A 14,638-nucleotide genomic window follows, 5' to 3' on the forward strand; every position below is an offset into this window, starting at 1 on the left:
TGATGCTCAAAAGTGTTTTAGAATGAAGAGAAAGACAAGAAAATGATATAAAACAGGATTCTGCGACCCACAAAAGGCGTCCAGAATCAACGATAGAGATGAAGTGTTGTTGTCGTTGGAAAACTATGACCCACAAACGACAGTCGTTGTCTTTGTTGGTAAATGACCGCCTTTGGTAGTCTGTTCTTCCTCTTCTTCTTCCTCCTCGAGCAGCAGCAGCAGCAGAACCAGAATCTCTGCAACTTCAATTTTCTTGCTTTGTAGTGCTCTAAACCTCTCCAATTCTCTCTCCTTGATAAACTTAGCTATTTGGCCGACTTGAAGCTCTAATTTAGCAAAAGACTGGGCACTATTCTTAAAATTGTGTTTGGTTTCCTCTTGAAAATTACCCTGGCTTTTTACTAACATTTCCTGGCTTTGTGATAGAATCTCCTGGCTCTTCCTTAATATACTAAGGGTTTCCTCTAAGCTAGTTATTATATTCTCAGATGGGTTCTGGGTCTGACCTGAAGAGTTCTTAGTATAACCAAAACCTGGGGGAGGCTGAGAATTACTAGACTGGCCTTGATTCTGTCCCTTAGACCAAGAGAAATTAGGATGGTTTCTCCAACCAGGGTTGTAGGTCTCGGAGTAGGGGTCAAACTTCTGACGGTTTTCAAACCTAGCATTGTTATAGACAGCATAAGCTTGCTCTTCACTAACCTTACCTTCCCAGAATGAGTTATCGGGCTCTATTCCACAACTAGGGACTTGAGAGGCTCTATTAGGTTCAACAAGGGACTTATTTTTAGATTGACCCATTTCCAATTCTTCTAACCTTCTAGATAAAGCAGCAAACTTAGCATCTGACGCAAAACTCGTATCTACCATATTGGTGTTACTTCCATTGACCAAGAGTCTTTTAGGGGGTTCAACACAAGACTCCCACTGTTGGGATTTTTCAGCGATAGCTCCTAAGAAGGTAAAAGCATCATCAACATTTTTACTAGTGAACTCACCATCGCACATAGACTCGACCATGGCTTTGGTCGAATAGTCTAAACACTAGTAGAATATGGGGTTATGGTCACGGCTGCCGTTGTCACGGCTTAATCTATAAACGTGACTAAATATCTGGTTGACACATTGTTTTGAAATCCCGTGACCATTCATTGGATCATTAGTCTCGGGTTCTGTGCTAACCGCGTCTCTAAATTCGTAGGTATTTAATGGTCTCGGAATATTATATCACGCGTGTCTAAATTATTCAATGTATAAAATAATTAATTCTACATAAAATACACGTCTCTCTTGTCTAACTGCCTCAAACTACGATCATGTACGAGAGAATATTGGGGTGAATCTGGTGGTTGATTAATCTCAATCCATGTTCCCATTCCCCAACTGCTGCACACTGTAATGGTGGGACTGAAGATTCGAGAAGGCACACCCCAGTTTCCCCACTAATTCCGTTTCTTTTTTCCTTTTTTCCAGATCCCCATTTTCTATTTTCTCTTCCCCCAAATTTTCTTAGATCCAGAGAAATTAGTTCCCTCTATGGTCGGAAGACTCGGAACACAAAACGACAAAGACAAAGCGGTGCAATTTCATGGTGGTAAGTTCGATTTTTATCCTTGATGTATGAATATGGAGAACCCAGATTGTTTGTTTTCTCTGGGTTTACTTACCTGCTGCAAATCATGACTTTGGAGTTTCGTTTGTATAGGGTGGAAGGGGAAGATTGCATTCTCCTTGCAACGCTGTGTTATTTGTTGATAAAGAATTTTATTGGGAATCAATTATGTTTATAAACGCCGAAAATTTGTTGATAGAGAATGATTGGGAGTAATATATGTTTATCGACAATGAAGGTATGTTAAGTGGGTATTTCGTTCTCCTATTTCGGTTGTGATGGTATATAGTCCGGCAGTTTACTGTATTTTGGGTTGTTAATGTAGATTTTGCATGTTTCATTTTATGTGAATTTCGGATTGTTACTGTTTCCAAGTAATTTATGTTATTCAGAAACTCTAGAACTTTTTTTGGGTTTGCTCAGTTACTATTAATGGTTGAATTTTAGGATTCAAAGACTTGGGTTTCAGTCGTTTTTATATATTTTGTTCAAAGCAGATCGTTCGATTGCTCAGTGGAGTCTTCTTGATCGTAACACGGTAAGTTCCGAATCTTTAAACTAACTCATGTTTTTCTTCTAGGTCTGACTTATGTCTAACCTTTTAAGATTTATTTTCCTTACTTTTGATATTTTTAGTTTCTGTATATCTAATTTTGTGTATTTTGATTTCCCATGGATCCACTTGATGTGCTTGAGAAGAGGCATAAGCACTTGATACTTGGGATGAGCTATTCTTTTGCTGTTAGTAGTCGATACGGATTATGGACCTTCTTTCTGATATAATATCAGAATTAGCACTCTTCAGTTGTTATTGTTATTTCTCGAAGGCAGTTAGTGTTTGACACTTCTTTATTTATTATAGTCTTAGTGCTTCGGGGAATATCCTAAATAAGCCTATTCTTTGCAGAGGTGAATACAGTTCTCCAAGTTTTATTAAAACGTTTCGGCTATTTGAACATATTTTTACGTGTTAACTTACCCTTTCCTCTTTCATCATTCTGATATAGTTGAAGAATAAGCATATGAAGCTCATTGGGTGCATTTTTGCTCATTGGGTGCATTTTTAGAAAACTATTTGGTCGATCTATACTATGATTGCTTAACTAGAAAAAAATTCCTTCAATTTTGATAGGACACATAAGAGACAGATCTAGTTGTTGAACATCATTTCTCAGAAAATGTTACTAAATGTAATGTAATCTTTTTTTAAGTCTTGTCAAGTTCCATCTACTTATTATATATTACCATTTTATGTACTTATTATGGATATTATGTAATCTAATTAATCTTGTAATTGTAACTACCAGGACATGAAGCATGGTGTTCTGGCAAAACTGAAGAAGATGAAGATAACTAGCCCTGATTGGCAGTGCAACTGGTGTCTACAAGATGCTTGTGAAGTACCTAGTAGGAGTGCGACAGGCTCACAGGTATATCCTGATTGATTGTTTGCTCATTTCATTTGCTAATCAAGTTCGGTGTTCATTTTAAAAATTTTGGATCATTCTTAATCATCATTACCCACTCCTTTTTCAATATTCCATCCGGTACTTTTAGCAATAAACTTAGTACATTTTTCACGTTGCAATATGAGGATATAATATCCTCAAGAATATTAGTCAGTTTGTCACATTGCATTACCAATTGATCCATCCTCAGTGACACTAAGTGGTAAGTAGGTCATTCATCCAATTACCTTCTAGTTTCCTTAATGATACTGTTATAATTTTGAATTGAGCAGGCGCAATAACAAAGTTGTTGTTTTACAAAATGCAAGGCATATTTATACATCCATGATGTATTTATTTGACAGTCAAGTTTTAGAATTTTCTGTTTTTACTTAATTTGGTTCTTTGTGGATGACATGAATGGTAGTTCCCTGCTAGTGAAGTTATATTTGCATTCTCAATCATGTCAGTTCATCTTTAATCGGGAGTGCTCGTTGTTTTGCTCTAGCTTGATGGCATACATCTGTAAATTTCAGGTTGCAGACGTGAAGAGTTTACATCTTTTGATGTCTTCCAATCTCCATGCATTACATACAAGACAGTACAACAAACTTGAATTCAAAAGTTTCTGACGACAAACGGGAATTTCTGGATATCTTATCATTCCAAGTACTTTCAGCATATAGAGATATCTTCATCCATTTTTTGTTCGTTCAAGTTAATAGTGTTGTATGTATTTAATGATTTATGGAATATTTAGGAACTAACATCTCCTAAATTGCACCCAAAATCTATGTACTCTGTGACTTGAGACGGGAAAATTTCACGTTGTGGATGTATTGATGTATTGCACCCAAAATCTATGTTCTATTTGCTGTTAGCTACTTCTTTGTCTATCTTCTTTTTTAATGTATATCAAATGGTTGACCAACATGCAAACTCGTCACGGGGTAAAATGTAAAACGAGACCAGTGAGAAAATTTGGACACGGTGTGAGGTGTATTCCGTGACCAATGATCAAATTTGGACACGGTGTGAGGTGTATTCCGTGACCAATGATCAAATTTGGACACGGTTTTCATATAAAACTCCGTGACTAACGAAATTTTGGTCACGGTGAATTAACGAGACTATATAAACATACTTTTGGCCTCGCAGGCTTTGGTCACGGTTTTCCAAAAATGAAATACCGTGGCTATAGACCTTTGGTCACGGTAATATACCGGGGCTAGATGGACTTTTTGTACTAGTGAAACCATTATAAAAATCTCTACAAGTTTCATCTTATCAAATCCATGGTGAGGACACTGGGATAGGAGATCATTGAATCTCTCTAAAAACCTATAAAGAGATTCTCCCTCTTGTTGCATACTAACACTAATTTTCTGCCTAACAGCTGCAGTTTTATGCTTAGGGTAGAATTTCATATAGAAAGCAGCAATAAGTTCCTGCCATGTTTCAATGGATTCAGATGGTAGGTTTTTTAGCCAGGTCTTGGCTTTATCTCTCAAGGAAAAGGGAAACATCTTAAGTTTCAAGACCTCATCAGTAAGGTCTTTTATTCTAATTGTCCCACAAATTTCCTCAAAGTCTCTAATATGAAAATAAGGGTTCTCATCATCCTTTCCTAAGTATATAGGGATCATCTGAAGAATACTAGGTTTTATCTCGAAATTAGCCGTAGTGGCTGGAAATTTAATGCACGAAGCTCGGTTGGACCTAGTTGGGAACATGTAATCTTTCAAAGTTGCCATCAGTGGCACAGCAGAAGTACTAGGGGTGCTTTCCTCACGAAGAGATAGGTTGTCAAAACTGAAGTTTCCAAAAACGGGGCTCTCAAAAGAAGAGTCTTCGAGCTCCCCGCTTCCACAAGAAGATCTTTTAGGCTCGTCACTAATCAAACGGCCAAAATTATCTCTTTTCCAAGAACGCCCTGTAAAGGAATCGAGCGCTCTTGCCATACACAAACAAAAATCCTAAGGAAGGGAGGTTCTAAGCAAACACACAGCAGGCCGACTCCACCAAATCAAACCTAAAAATTTCTAGCAAACAAAAAGCATGATCGCTCCACTTAGATTGTTTTTAGACCAGCTTCTAATCCTTCGAAAAGGAATTCGTTACAATCTGAGCAAATTCTCTGGAATCAGTACGAGTCAAAGTGAGTTGAATAGAGGCGAGGGAAGCTCAATGGAGCTTTGATACCCAAGGCCTCACCGGTATTCAAGGTGGCGCAGTCACGCATTCAACTCACAGAAACCATCTTGAACTTCGAAGTATGCTCAAAAGATTAACCAATATTTTTCGAATGACTGTCCTATTAAGCTCGTCACCCTATAGGTCTCGTTATATTCAAAATTTTAGGCTTAGGTTCGCGTTTGGTTTCATTTTCCTAATGCGGGCAAGAAGAGAACGGTGATGAAATCCGAACCCTTATCTTGTATGGTCAGTCCTTACCCTTTACTAGGAATTTAAAGCAACTGGTTCAGTCCTCAACATATAATCACCTTAAGGCATACAGTAAACCCGCTTGCAGGAGATTCGCGGGTGTTTCGAAAGACTTACCTCCCGTACCAGACGGGCGAAGAACCGCTAAAGTCGACTCGGGCCACGACTCCTATGTCGTGTACGAACACGAGGGGCCGAGACGATATTGTAATCGTCATCTTTCCCTGCAAACAGTTTGTATTTAAGGGTACCCTTCCGTAGAATTAAAAAAATATTACAAAATTTCCTAATACAATTCTAAAAAAAAAAAAATTAAAAAAAATAATAATAAAACTAAATCCTAAAAAATTATTTGTCTTCTTTTTTTCTTTTCTTTTAGCTTTGAGCTTTGTTCCAGTCCTTAGTGTCCAACCTTCAAACCTGCAAATCAAAGACACAAACAAAGAAATGTAAAGAGGAACAAATGAAAATAATAAAAACCTAAAAATTCTACCTAAGCACAAATCCGCTTCGGCGGCGCCAAAAATTGATGGTATTGTAGTAATGAGGTTCAAACTCTCGGACTTGTGAAGATTAAATTTAAAGATTTAATAAAATTATATACAAAAATATTAACAAAGTGGGCGAGAGGTATGAGAAAACAACCAAGACATTGATTCCACTATTACACATGAATTAATGATGGTAAATAATCCAAAACTCTAATTATCTTTTAAGTCCTTTATATCTTAACTCACTAATAATCAAGCAAATTCTCAAACATCAATTGTATCCCTTAAGCATAGATTATCTAAACAAAGCATAACCTATCTAATTGAATCACAACTGATTAGGAAAATTACGCAAACAATTTAAAACTCTGCAAAAGCAGTGATTGAGTGAATTATAATTAAATATTAGAGAAAATAAAATAGTTACCAATTATTCATGCGTAAATAGCTTCCTCATTGCCTTGGTTGTGGGAGAATTAGCCGCTCATCATGTTGGAAACACGCTCAAAAATCATTATTATTGCTCAAAGGGTGTTTACAAATGATGAAAAGGGAGAAATAATTCAAAACCGGGTTTGTAACAATTATATTTGTTACAAACCAGAGAACTACGACCCTCGAAAAATAAGACTGCACAGAGACAGTAACAAATAAGATTTAACTGTAACAAAAAAGACTGTCGGGCGACAGTCTCTGAAACTGTAGCGAAATAAGACTGTCCTCCGTGGGTCTTATGTTCTTCGCGTTCTTCAGCAGCAGCAGAAAAATGGCAGCTCTGTAACTTGATTTTTTTCTTCTTCTCTGGCTCTCCTCAGCCCCCAAAACTCTCGACACCCCTTCAATGATACCTTGTGAACATATTTATACGTGATTTCGACATTGAATCTCCTCCACTAACTCCAAATAATCTTCATTTACTCGGGATATTTTCTTTCTTTTTTTATCAATGATTTTGATGTTTACGCATCTGCAGCTGGATTAAATTCCTTATAAATCTTCTTCACATTCCAAAGTGTTGATTAAGGCTTCCAAACACGTGCATTACACGTTTAGATTCACCACAACTCGTGTAAGCTCATGTTTTTCCTCCAACTCCCTGTTTGAATTAAACCAAGTTATCCAGTCAAATTTGATCGAAACAAACACCCATACTAGCTTTTTTAGATATATCACAACTACCCATAAAGTTTCAGCGATTGAATCGCACAAAAACTCCTCCAAAATCCGATCGAAAAATCTGCCTGTGAAAAGAAATATTTTCCCGCCAAATTGTTTTTTTGAATTTGTGAAGAAGGTCACCCCTTATCCGCTGCTGGAGTCCGAATAACACGTCCTTTGGGGTGCCTTAAGTAATTTTTCTGGGGTGTTTTCAGCATTTTTTCTGGGTTCCTCTGGCGCATTTCTGGGATGTTTTTAGTCTCTATCCTGGGGTATAAAACACCACTTTTCGAGCCAATTTCGCCGCAAGAGCTTATTTTTCCAAAAACATCTACAAAAACATAAAATAACACAATAAGTATTTAATCGAGTCTAACAATACATAACATTGAGAACAAAATAGACACATAAATGCGTCTATCAGGTAACATGACAGTTTCTAGTGATTCAGGATTCCAGAGATAACAATCTCCAAAATTGAAATTTGGGTCATCATATCTGCAAATAACAGTGATTGCCCATCCTTGGTGAGATGGTTTCTGCCAAAAACGTTTTTTACTTGATTCTGGTATGAATTTGTTGACAGATTTGGGATCATCACATTCAGATATATCGTAGAAAGTTTGGAACTTGCCATCATTTCCATGTGAGAAAACAAGCCAAGGTGTTGCCTTTGGTGGTGGGGGGAGTTTACGTTCACCTCTTTGAGAAGCAGCTGATAGTGCTGGTTTCGCCATGAAAATTGAAATTTTTGGATCAGAAAATTGACAAGTTTGAACCCTAACTCCTCTTTTAACTACTCTTCAATTCAATCTTCCGAGGGGTTAAAGTAGTATATACAGGCGAACTGGTTTCTAAAAAGGAGCCCCATTTGTCAGAGTAATTTGGTTTGGAATCGGAATGCCATTGTCTAGAAACAGACTCTTCGGATTCTATGCACCAGTAGAATAAGGAAAAGGGGGTAACTAAGTCCTGGTTTGACACGGATAAGCAAGTCCGGTTTCAATCTCCTCAGTCTATTTTAGAGAGTTTTGGCAGATGCACTGTAAACCCAAATTCAGACTCATTTAGCCAAAGTTGTTTGCAAAATAATTCTCAGGCTAAAACTTTAGTATATGTACATTTCATATAATGATCCATCAAATGGATATACAAGAAGAATCGCATCCCTCAGACGGAAACAAAATATTTTTCAGCTGGGGACTTTAAGTTGGGACATAGAACAGAATATTGTTCTTGTTTTGACCTCATTGGTGGTACTGATGCCTATTTCATAGTGCAGAGAATAAAATGCCGTGGCTTACATGGTTGCTTCCATGCTTGGAGGGTACTGTAGTATTATCTGTTGAGTTCAAATTCTGCAGCTGAAAATATCTGATCTCGGAATACCTCACGAGGGAAAGAAAGATAGCTGAAGCTTTCAAATTTCAGTCTGCAACCGTCGTGTGGAATATGAAACTTGGGAAAACGGTAGTGATATCCCTGTATGAAGAGGAGAGGAAAAAGGAAAATGAAGCCATGAACAAAAATGTACATTCAACACTAAGTTTGAGATTTTTAAAATGTAGATGAGTATGGTAAGTCAAATAGAAAAACAACAATGGCAAGATATATTCCAACGAAGTAAATTGATAATGGAAACAACAAGCAAAACTTCTCCCAGGACCCTAATTTGGGAAGAGAAATGAAGACAAAACGCAGTAAGACAGGTAATGGAAGTCGTAATCAAGTTTGCGAAGAAATATTGAAAAGGAAAAAGTGACTTACTTCAGGTAAGGAAGAGTCATGTTCCTCAGAAGTGAGGGATGTCGAAGTACAAAAGATTTCCATTCTTCTTTGTTGATTTTACCATCCTTGTCAGCATCAGAATCTGCAAACGTCTGCAGGGCCGAAATAAAAGTATGTAAGTATGAAACATCAAAAAGATGTTACTGAAAGAATAACTTACATGGACAATACTTCTAAAGTTGTAACGATCTCTTGCCTGATCAATAATAGACTCCAGAAGGTCTTCGGATAACCTCAAGTCTGACTCGTTTAATATAGCAATAACCATTTGCTGAACCTAGAAGCAGCAAATATTGTGTCCCAGTGTAAGCAAGTATAACTTAATACGATTCAGAAACAGATGGACAGTTAATACAACATGAAAGTCCACGAAACAAAACAGTCAACCAGATCTGTACAAGATGGTGTTACAGTAGAATCAAATTACATGCACATATATGCACTCACTTCTTCTCGCTCGATGTAGCCAGTTTGTCTTAAATCATACAGCCTAAAAGCAACTGCGGAAAATCCCAAGAGAAAAAAAGAAAGAGAGACGCCATTAAGAATCAAGATGAGGATCAATAAGGAAAATAGAACAGAAACTTATTTTTTGACACATACAATCAATCTTTTCCTCCACAGGGGCATAAGGATGGAAAACACTAAGCGAATGAACAAATTCCTCGAATTCGATAACACCATTTTTCTTTTCATCAAATAGATCAAAAACCTGTATATATAAGTGCAAGCAAAACAGAAGAAAATAAGATTCAAGGAAGAGAGACTATGGAAAATAGAGAGAAACAGTCAAAATAATTAACATCTCAATTTAGAGCAAGAAGGATCACGATTAAATCTCTAACTTGGCAAGCTAAAAACTATGAGAAACCTGGTAGTTATGGACCTATAAATATTGCTCTCAGTTTCTTAAAAATCATTGTGTAAAGAAAAATCTAATCAATTGAGCTGAATAGAAGGGGTTGAAGTGGTGTGAATGGGTTTTACCCTATCAAGAAAAAGATTCTCTCCATGAGGTGCCTGAAACAGTGCCAGTTGAAGCTCCTCCTGCAAAAGATAAACAAGTGAAATGTAAAGATACGTTATTACATTTTTCTAATCAATATCCAAAATGCAAAACACAAAAGAAAGGACATCTCATTTGTGGGAAACCAGGATACTTTAAGCAAATTAACAACTTCGCACTAAAAAGCACGAATTTGTGATTCTCATATAAGATGAAAAACAACTCATAATCGTGGTTACTATCTAAAACGAACACCAACAGATATAATTGCTAAGGTGCACAATCCATTACCCTAAAGACAACAATGCTATTCATGCCGACAGAATGAGCTCAAAATATACAGACCAGGTAACCTAGCTATAAGATCCTATAGGTGTACAATTATCCACCCACTCACCCCAAGGATCAATCAGTCTCCCAATTCATCCTCTCTATGGCGTTCTTCATGTGTTGTTAGGTTAAAGCTAATCGAACATACACAATTTCCAAACATAATAGTACAAAATTTAGTGACGACATCCATTAGCCAAGCATAATTTGAACAATTCTGCAACTGTTTTCCTCTTAGCAACAATGCACCTTATCTTGCAATAGCTCAGATTCAAACAAAAACTCAAAATTTTCCAAAAAAATCCGATTTTTACACAACAAATGCAAACTATAAAAGCCCCAATTAACAGAAACACCAAAAAGATTCGATCTTTTTTTGGATACCTTGTGAATCAATCCATCTTCAATAATAGAATTGCTCAATTTCTTGAATAGCTCAAATAAAGCTTCAACTTCATTCACTGAAACTACAATGAACAAGAACACAATGAAAACCTGAAAAATTCAATTAAACCTGAAAAATTGAATCAAAATTGGCCGAGTAAAGTAACAAACATTGGGTTTCATTAGCAAGGCGAGCAAGATCATCGTAACGACGTTTAGATAATTTGTTTTTCTGTGGGTTCTTAAAGCGATCTGAAGAAGAAGAAGAGCACTCCAAACAATCTGATACAGCGAATATCAATATCTCAATTAATGCTATGAATGGTATACACGCCGCACACAATTTTTCTCCTATTGTTAAGGAACTTGATGATGATCTCTGTTTTACATCATATCAGAACACAAAAACAAAAATCAAAATCAAAATAAATGAATAAAATTCAAACCCATTATTTAAATTCTTACAAAAGAAGAAACTTACATTATTCCTGCTGTTAGATTCCATGATTTAAGTTTTTGTGGGCTGAACATGGAATGATTGATCATCTGTTTGTGTTTATCTGAAAACGGAAAGAACGCTGTGCTAAAAGTCTAAACATTAATGTTGTGACTTGTGAGGTGAGAGCGAGACATCTATTATATTTCTGTTACACACCCCACATTTTGTAAGGTGGTGGGTGGGTAATGAAGCCAAATTTCTTTATCTTCATTTCCAGATTTGGTTCAACAGCAGTGTAAAAAAAAACAAGAAAAAGAGGATATTTTCATTTTTTTTTTAATATGACATATTTTACCATTATTATACTGTAAAAAAGAGAGAGGATATTTTCACTTTTTTTAATGTAAAAAAGGATGTTTTTCAGATTTGGTTCGACAGCAGTGTAGCTGAAGGATCCTCAATGTGAGATGATATTACTTCGTAATTGTACTAGGGTGTCTACGTTATATTTTGCAATGCGAACTGCCAATCCTGCAGCCATTCAACAAGTCACTGAGCTTTTCAATGATCATTTGCTCAAGTACTTGAGACTCCTTGTCACTGGTGATGGCGCGGGTTTTGGTCCTTTACAGCAGAGATTAGCTACCTTGCCCATCAAGGACGGTGGCTTGGGCACTTATACCATGGCAGACACCCGCACTTACTGTTATCTAGCTTCTCAGAGCCAGACTGCTTCAGTGCAAAAGGTGATCCTTGGTAACTTATTCTCAACAAACAAAGGTTCTGCTTATCAATTGGATCTTCAGAACTTCATCCAGATATTTGGACTACCTTCTTCTTATTGCGTCGATGATACTGTCCCTCCTTCCATGCATTCTCTGGCAGTCACTTATTCCGATGCAGTTAAGAAGCAAATCCCAGACCAATTTTCTATGTCTGCAAGAGATTCCATTTTGAGGCAGTGTATCCGTGTTAAGCATGCACAAGATTATTTATTAGTTGTACCAATTAGTGGGCTTAACCAATGCCTCGGGCAAAGACAGTTCAGAGCTGTCCTTTGTTATCGTCTTGGTATCCCATTGTTTGTTGAGAATGGTTTGTTCTCAAGTTGTAACAAATCTATGGATATGTTTGGGGACCACGCGCTTCATTGTGCTAAGGATGTTGGAATTAAGTTTCGACATGACTTTGTACGTGATGTTATCGCTGACATTTGTTATAAAGCTGGTGTGCCTGCGCGTAAGGAAGTTTCTCTTGGGTTTCTGTCAGATGATGACAAAGATTTACGGCCTGCTGATATCCTCGTTCTTAACTGGGAAAATGGTCAAGATGTTTGCATGGATGTTACAGGTGTCTCTCCCTTCACTGTTGAAGGTACTAGCTCTTTCGTTCCAGGCAAACCTATTTCTAGTGTTGTTTTGGAAAACGCAGCAAATACTTAGACAAGTGTGTATCACATGGATATAGTCTGGGTGTTCTAGCTTTCTCTACCTTAGGGGAACTCGCTGAAGATGCTTTATGTTTCTTCAAGCGTCTGAAGAATTGTTTAGTTAGCAATGACACCAATAGTGGTTTTGGTAGTTTTATTTTTCATATAGATTAGATATTGCTATTCAAAAGAAAGTTGGAGCCCAACTTGTTGCTAGGTTGCCAACCAAAATTTTGTGATAGATTTTTACCATATTTTAGCCGAATTAAAAAAACAAATGAATGTATCATTTTTCTTGGGATGGAGATTGTACTATATTTATTTTCTTATTTAGCTTAAAAATATTTGAAGATAGGGATCCTAAATATTAATCTGGAATGTAATTTATAAAACGGAACAAATTGCACAAGATTTGATTATAAAAAAGAACAAACATAAATTGTCCAAGGGCATGCAGATATTGGGAACAAACATAAATGGTCAATGGAGTATATATTGATATACCACCTATGCATTTGGAATAGATCATGAAAGAACAAATCAACTGACATAAAACTCATTTGCAAAGAGCATCAAGCAGATTAGGTTGACCACTTAAGATCATTTAGAACTAACTACTCATCCATTTGACGTCTTCATCATGTTCAACCTTTGAACACATTCGTTTCACTCTTCTTTTAACCATTTCAGCCTGATAATTGTAAAGCACGAAAATGACTGCAACTCGTTTGTTAGACGACTTCACGTTCTTTTGATGCCACATGCACGCAGTCACAGTACATAATATATTGAATCTGAATCTGATGTAGCTAGCACCGAGAGATCATCACATAGCCAGATCAGACTTTGCAATTTTATTATTGAATCCAATTTTTTAAACCGATAAAAGCAAAGATTCTAAAGCAACAACGATTGTATACTAAAGTAAAATATAAATGTTAGTGGCTCAATTATTTTTCCAATGGCTCCCACCACACAGTGTACCTAGGACAAACCTGAGATGACAAGGAACCACCATCTTCTGTTGGAGGATGACAGTTTTTGAAGTGACAATCCCGGATGCGCGCATGACTACCAATGCAAGATTGCTAATAGGGTATCAAACTGCTTGGAGGGTGTACAAAAATGTGTATAGAACAAAATAGCCATTGCCTTTGCGTTGGGACACCCTAGCAATTTGGTACCCTTATTAGCAGCTTTGCTACCAATGGGATAGGAAATGAGTGGGTATCCGCATCAGATTTGTCCAGCTTGTATTTCACTTTGCAGCTTACTGATGCTATCATCATGCGCCCTGAAGATGAGTACTAATGAGAGAGAGCTGTTCCTTCTCTTCCTATTCCTCTCCTGTTTCTTAAAAAAAAAAAAAAATAGAGTCGTCTTGCTCAGATCTGGTCACTTTGGACCACATATGAGCAAGGATTCGTTTTCTTTTTTAAGTTTTTGGTAATAGGTAATTGAATAAGATGTTTTTACATCGTTTTTGATGTCTTTTGACATATTTCTTCGTCGTTTTGGGATGATTTTTCTTCGTCGTTGTGGGGCGACTTCTTCAAATTTTAATGGCTGGTTCGTGGCTTGTTATTCTTGATTCGAAAACATCGACGATTCATCACGACATCGCTTTGAATCTGCATCTGTGTTCGTGTGGATCGACAAATTTATGGACAAAGTACTCCTTTGTATTATGAGCATCTCTTATTGAAGAAGAAGAATACAATCAGATTAAATGGTCGGATTTCATATCTGGATATACCATCATCTCTCCCTTATACATAAAATTCTTTTGGATATCTTTGATATCCTTATTTGTATTAGGGTTTTGATTATTTTGTATTTTGATGTTTTTGTTATTCTTGTAAGCGAACACGTAATCACATTTTTGATTCGAATGAATTGAAATATGTTGATTGTCCAAAAAAAAAAAAAAATCATGCGCCCTGAAGAATACTAATCTAATTGGTTATCGTCGTGTGCAAATTGCCGATTTTGCTACATTATTTTTGTATTAGCTTCAAAGCAGTTTCATAAAAAAGAAATGAGACTTGACAACTTTGAGTATTAGCTAGAAGTTTAGAACTACAGTATAAACCCTATAACTTAATCCG

The 14,638-nt window shown here is 36.7% G+C and overlaps 1 protein-coding gene across 2 annotated transcripts; it reads right to left on the reverse strand.

Moving 5' to 3' along the window:
• Positions 1 to 8,220: 8,220 nt before the first annotated feature.
• On the reverse strand, positions 8,221 to 11,325 carry LOC113347885 (calcineurin B-like protein 10). Of its 2 annotated transcripts, none has more exons than XM_026591570.1 (9): positions 11,144 to 11,325; positions 10,834 to 11,041; positions 10,663 to 10,739; positions 9,930 to 9,989; positions 9,546 to 9,654; positions 9,390 to 9,442; positions 9,139 to 9,219; positions 8,922 to 9,034; positions 8,221 to 8,636 (listed from the first exon to the last, which is right to left on the reverse strand). In XM_026591570.1, exons 1-9 carry the CDS (start codon positions 11,165 to 11,167, stop codon positions 8,582 to 8,584), a joined length of 780 nt encoding a protein of 259 aa, XP_026447355.1. In that variant the 5' UTR covers positions 11,168 to 11,325; the 3' UTR covers positions 8,221 to 8,581. The 2 variants fall into 2 exon arrangements, with proteins under 2 accessions (XP_026447355.1, XP_026447354.1); XM_026591569.1 differs by having other exon boundaries at positions 10,663 to 10,745; positions 11,144 to 11,323.
• Between the last annotated feature and the right edge of the window lie 3,313 nt (positions 11,326 to 14,638).

This window comes from Papaver somniferum, chromosome 2, assembly GCF_003573695.1.
Source record: "Papaver somniferum cultivar HN1 chromosome 2, ASM357369v1, whole genome shotgun sequence".
NCBI classification, from domain to species: domain Eukaryota; kingdom Viridiplantae; phylum Streptophyta; class Magnoliopsida; order Ranunculales; family Papaveraceae; genus Papaver; species Papaver somniferum.

Coding starts and splice junctions, on each gene's coding strand:
- LOC113347885 (XM_026591569.1), bottom strand. CDS start 11,167: ATGGAATCTAACAGCAGGAATAAT. Junction 9,035..9,138: donor TGGAGTCTATTATTGATCAG/GCAAGAGATCGT, acceptor TCGGCCCTGCAG/ACGTTTGCAGATTCTGATGC. Junction 8,637..8,921: donor ATGACTCTTCCTTACCTGAA/GTAAGTCACTTT, acceptor CTCTTCATACAG/GGATATCACTACCGTTTTCC.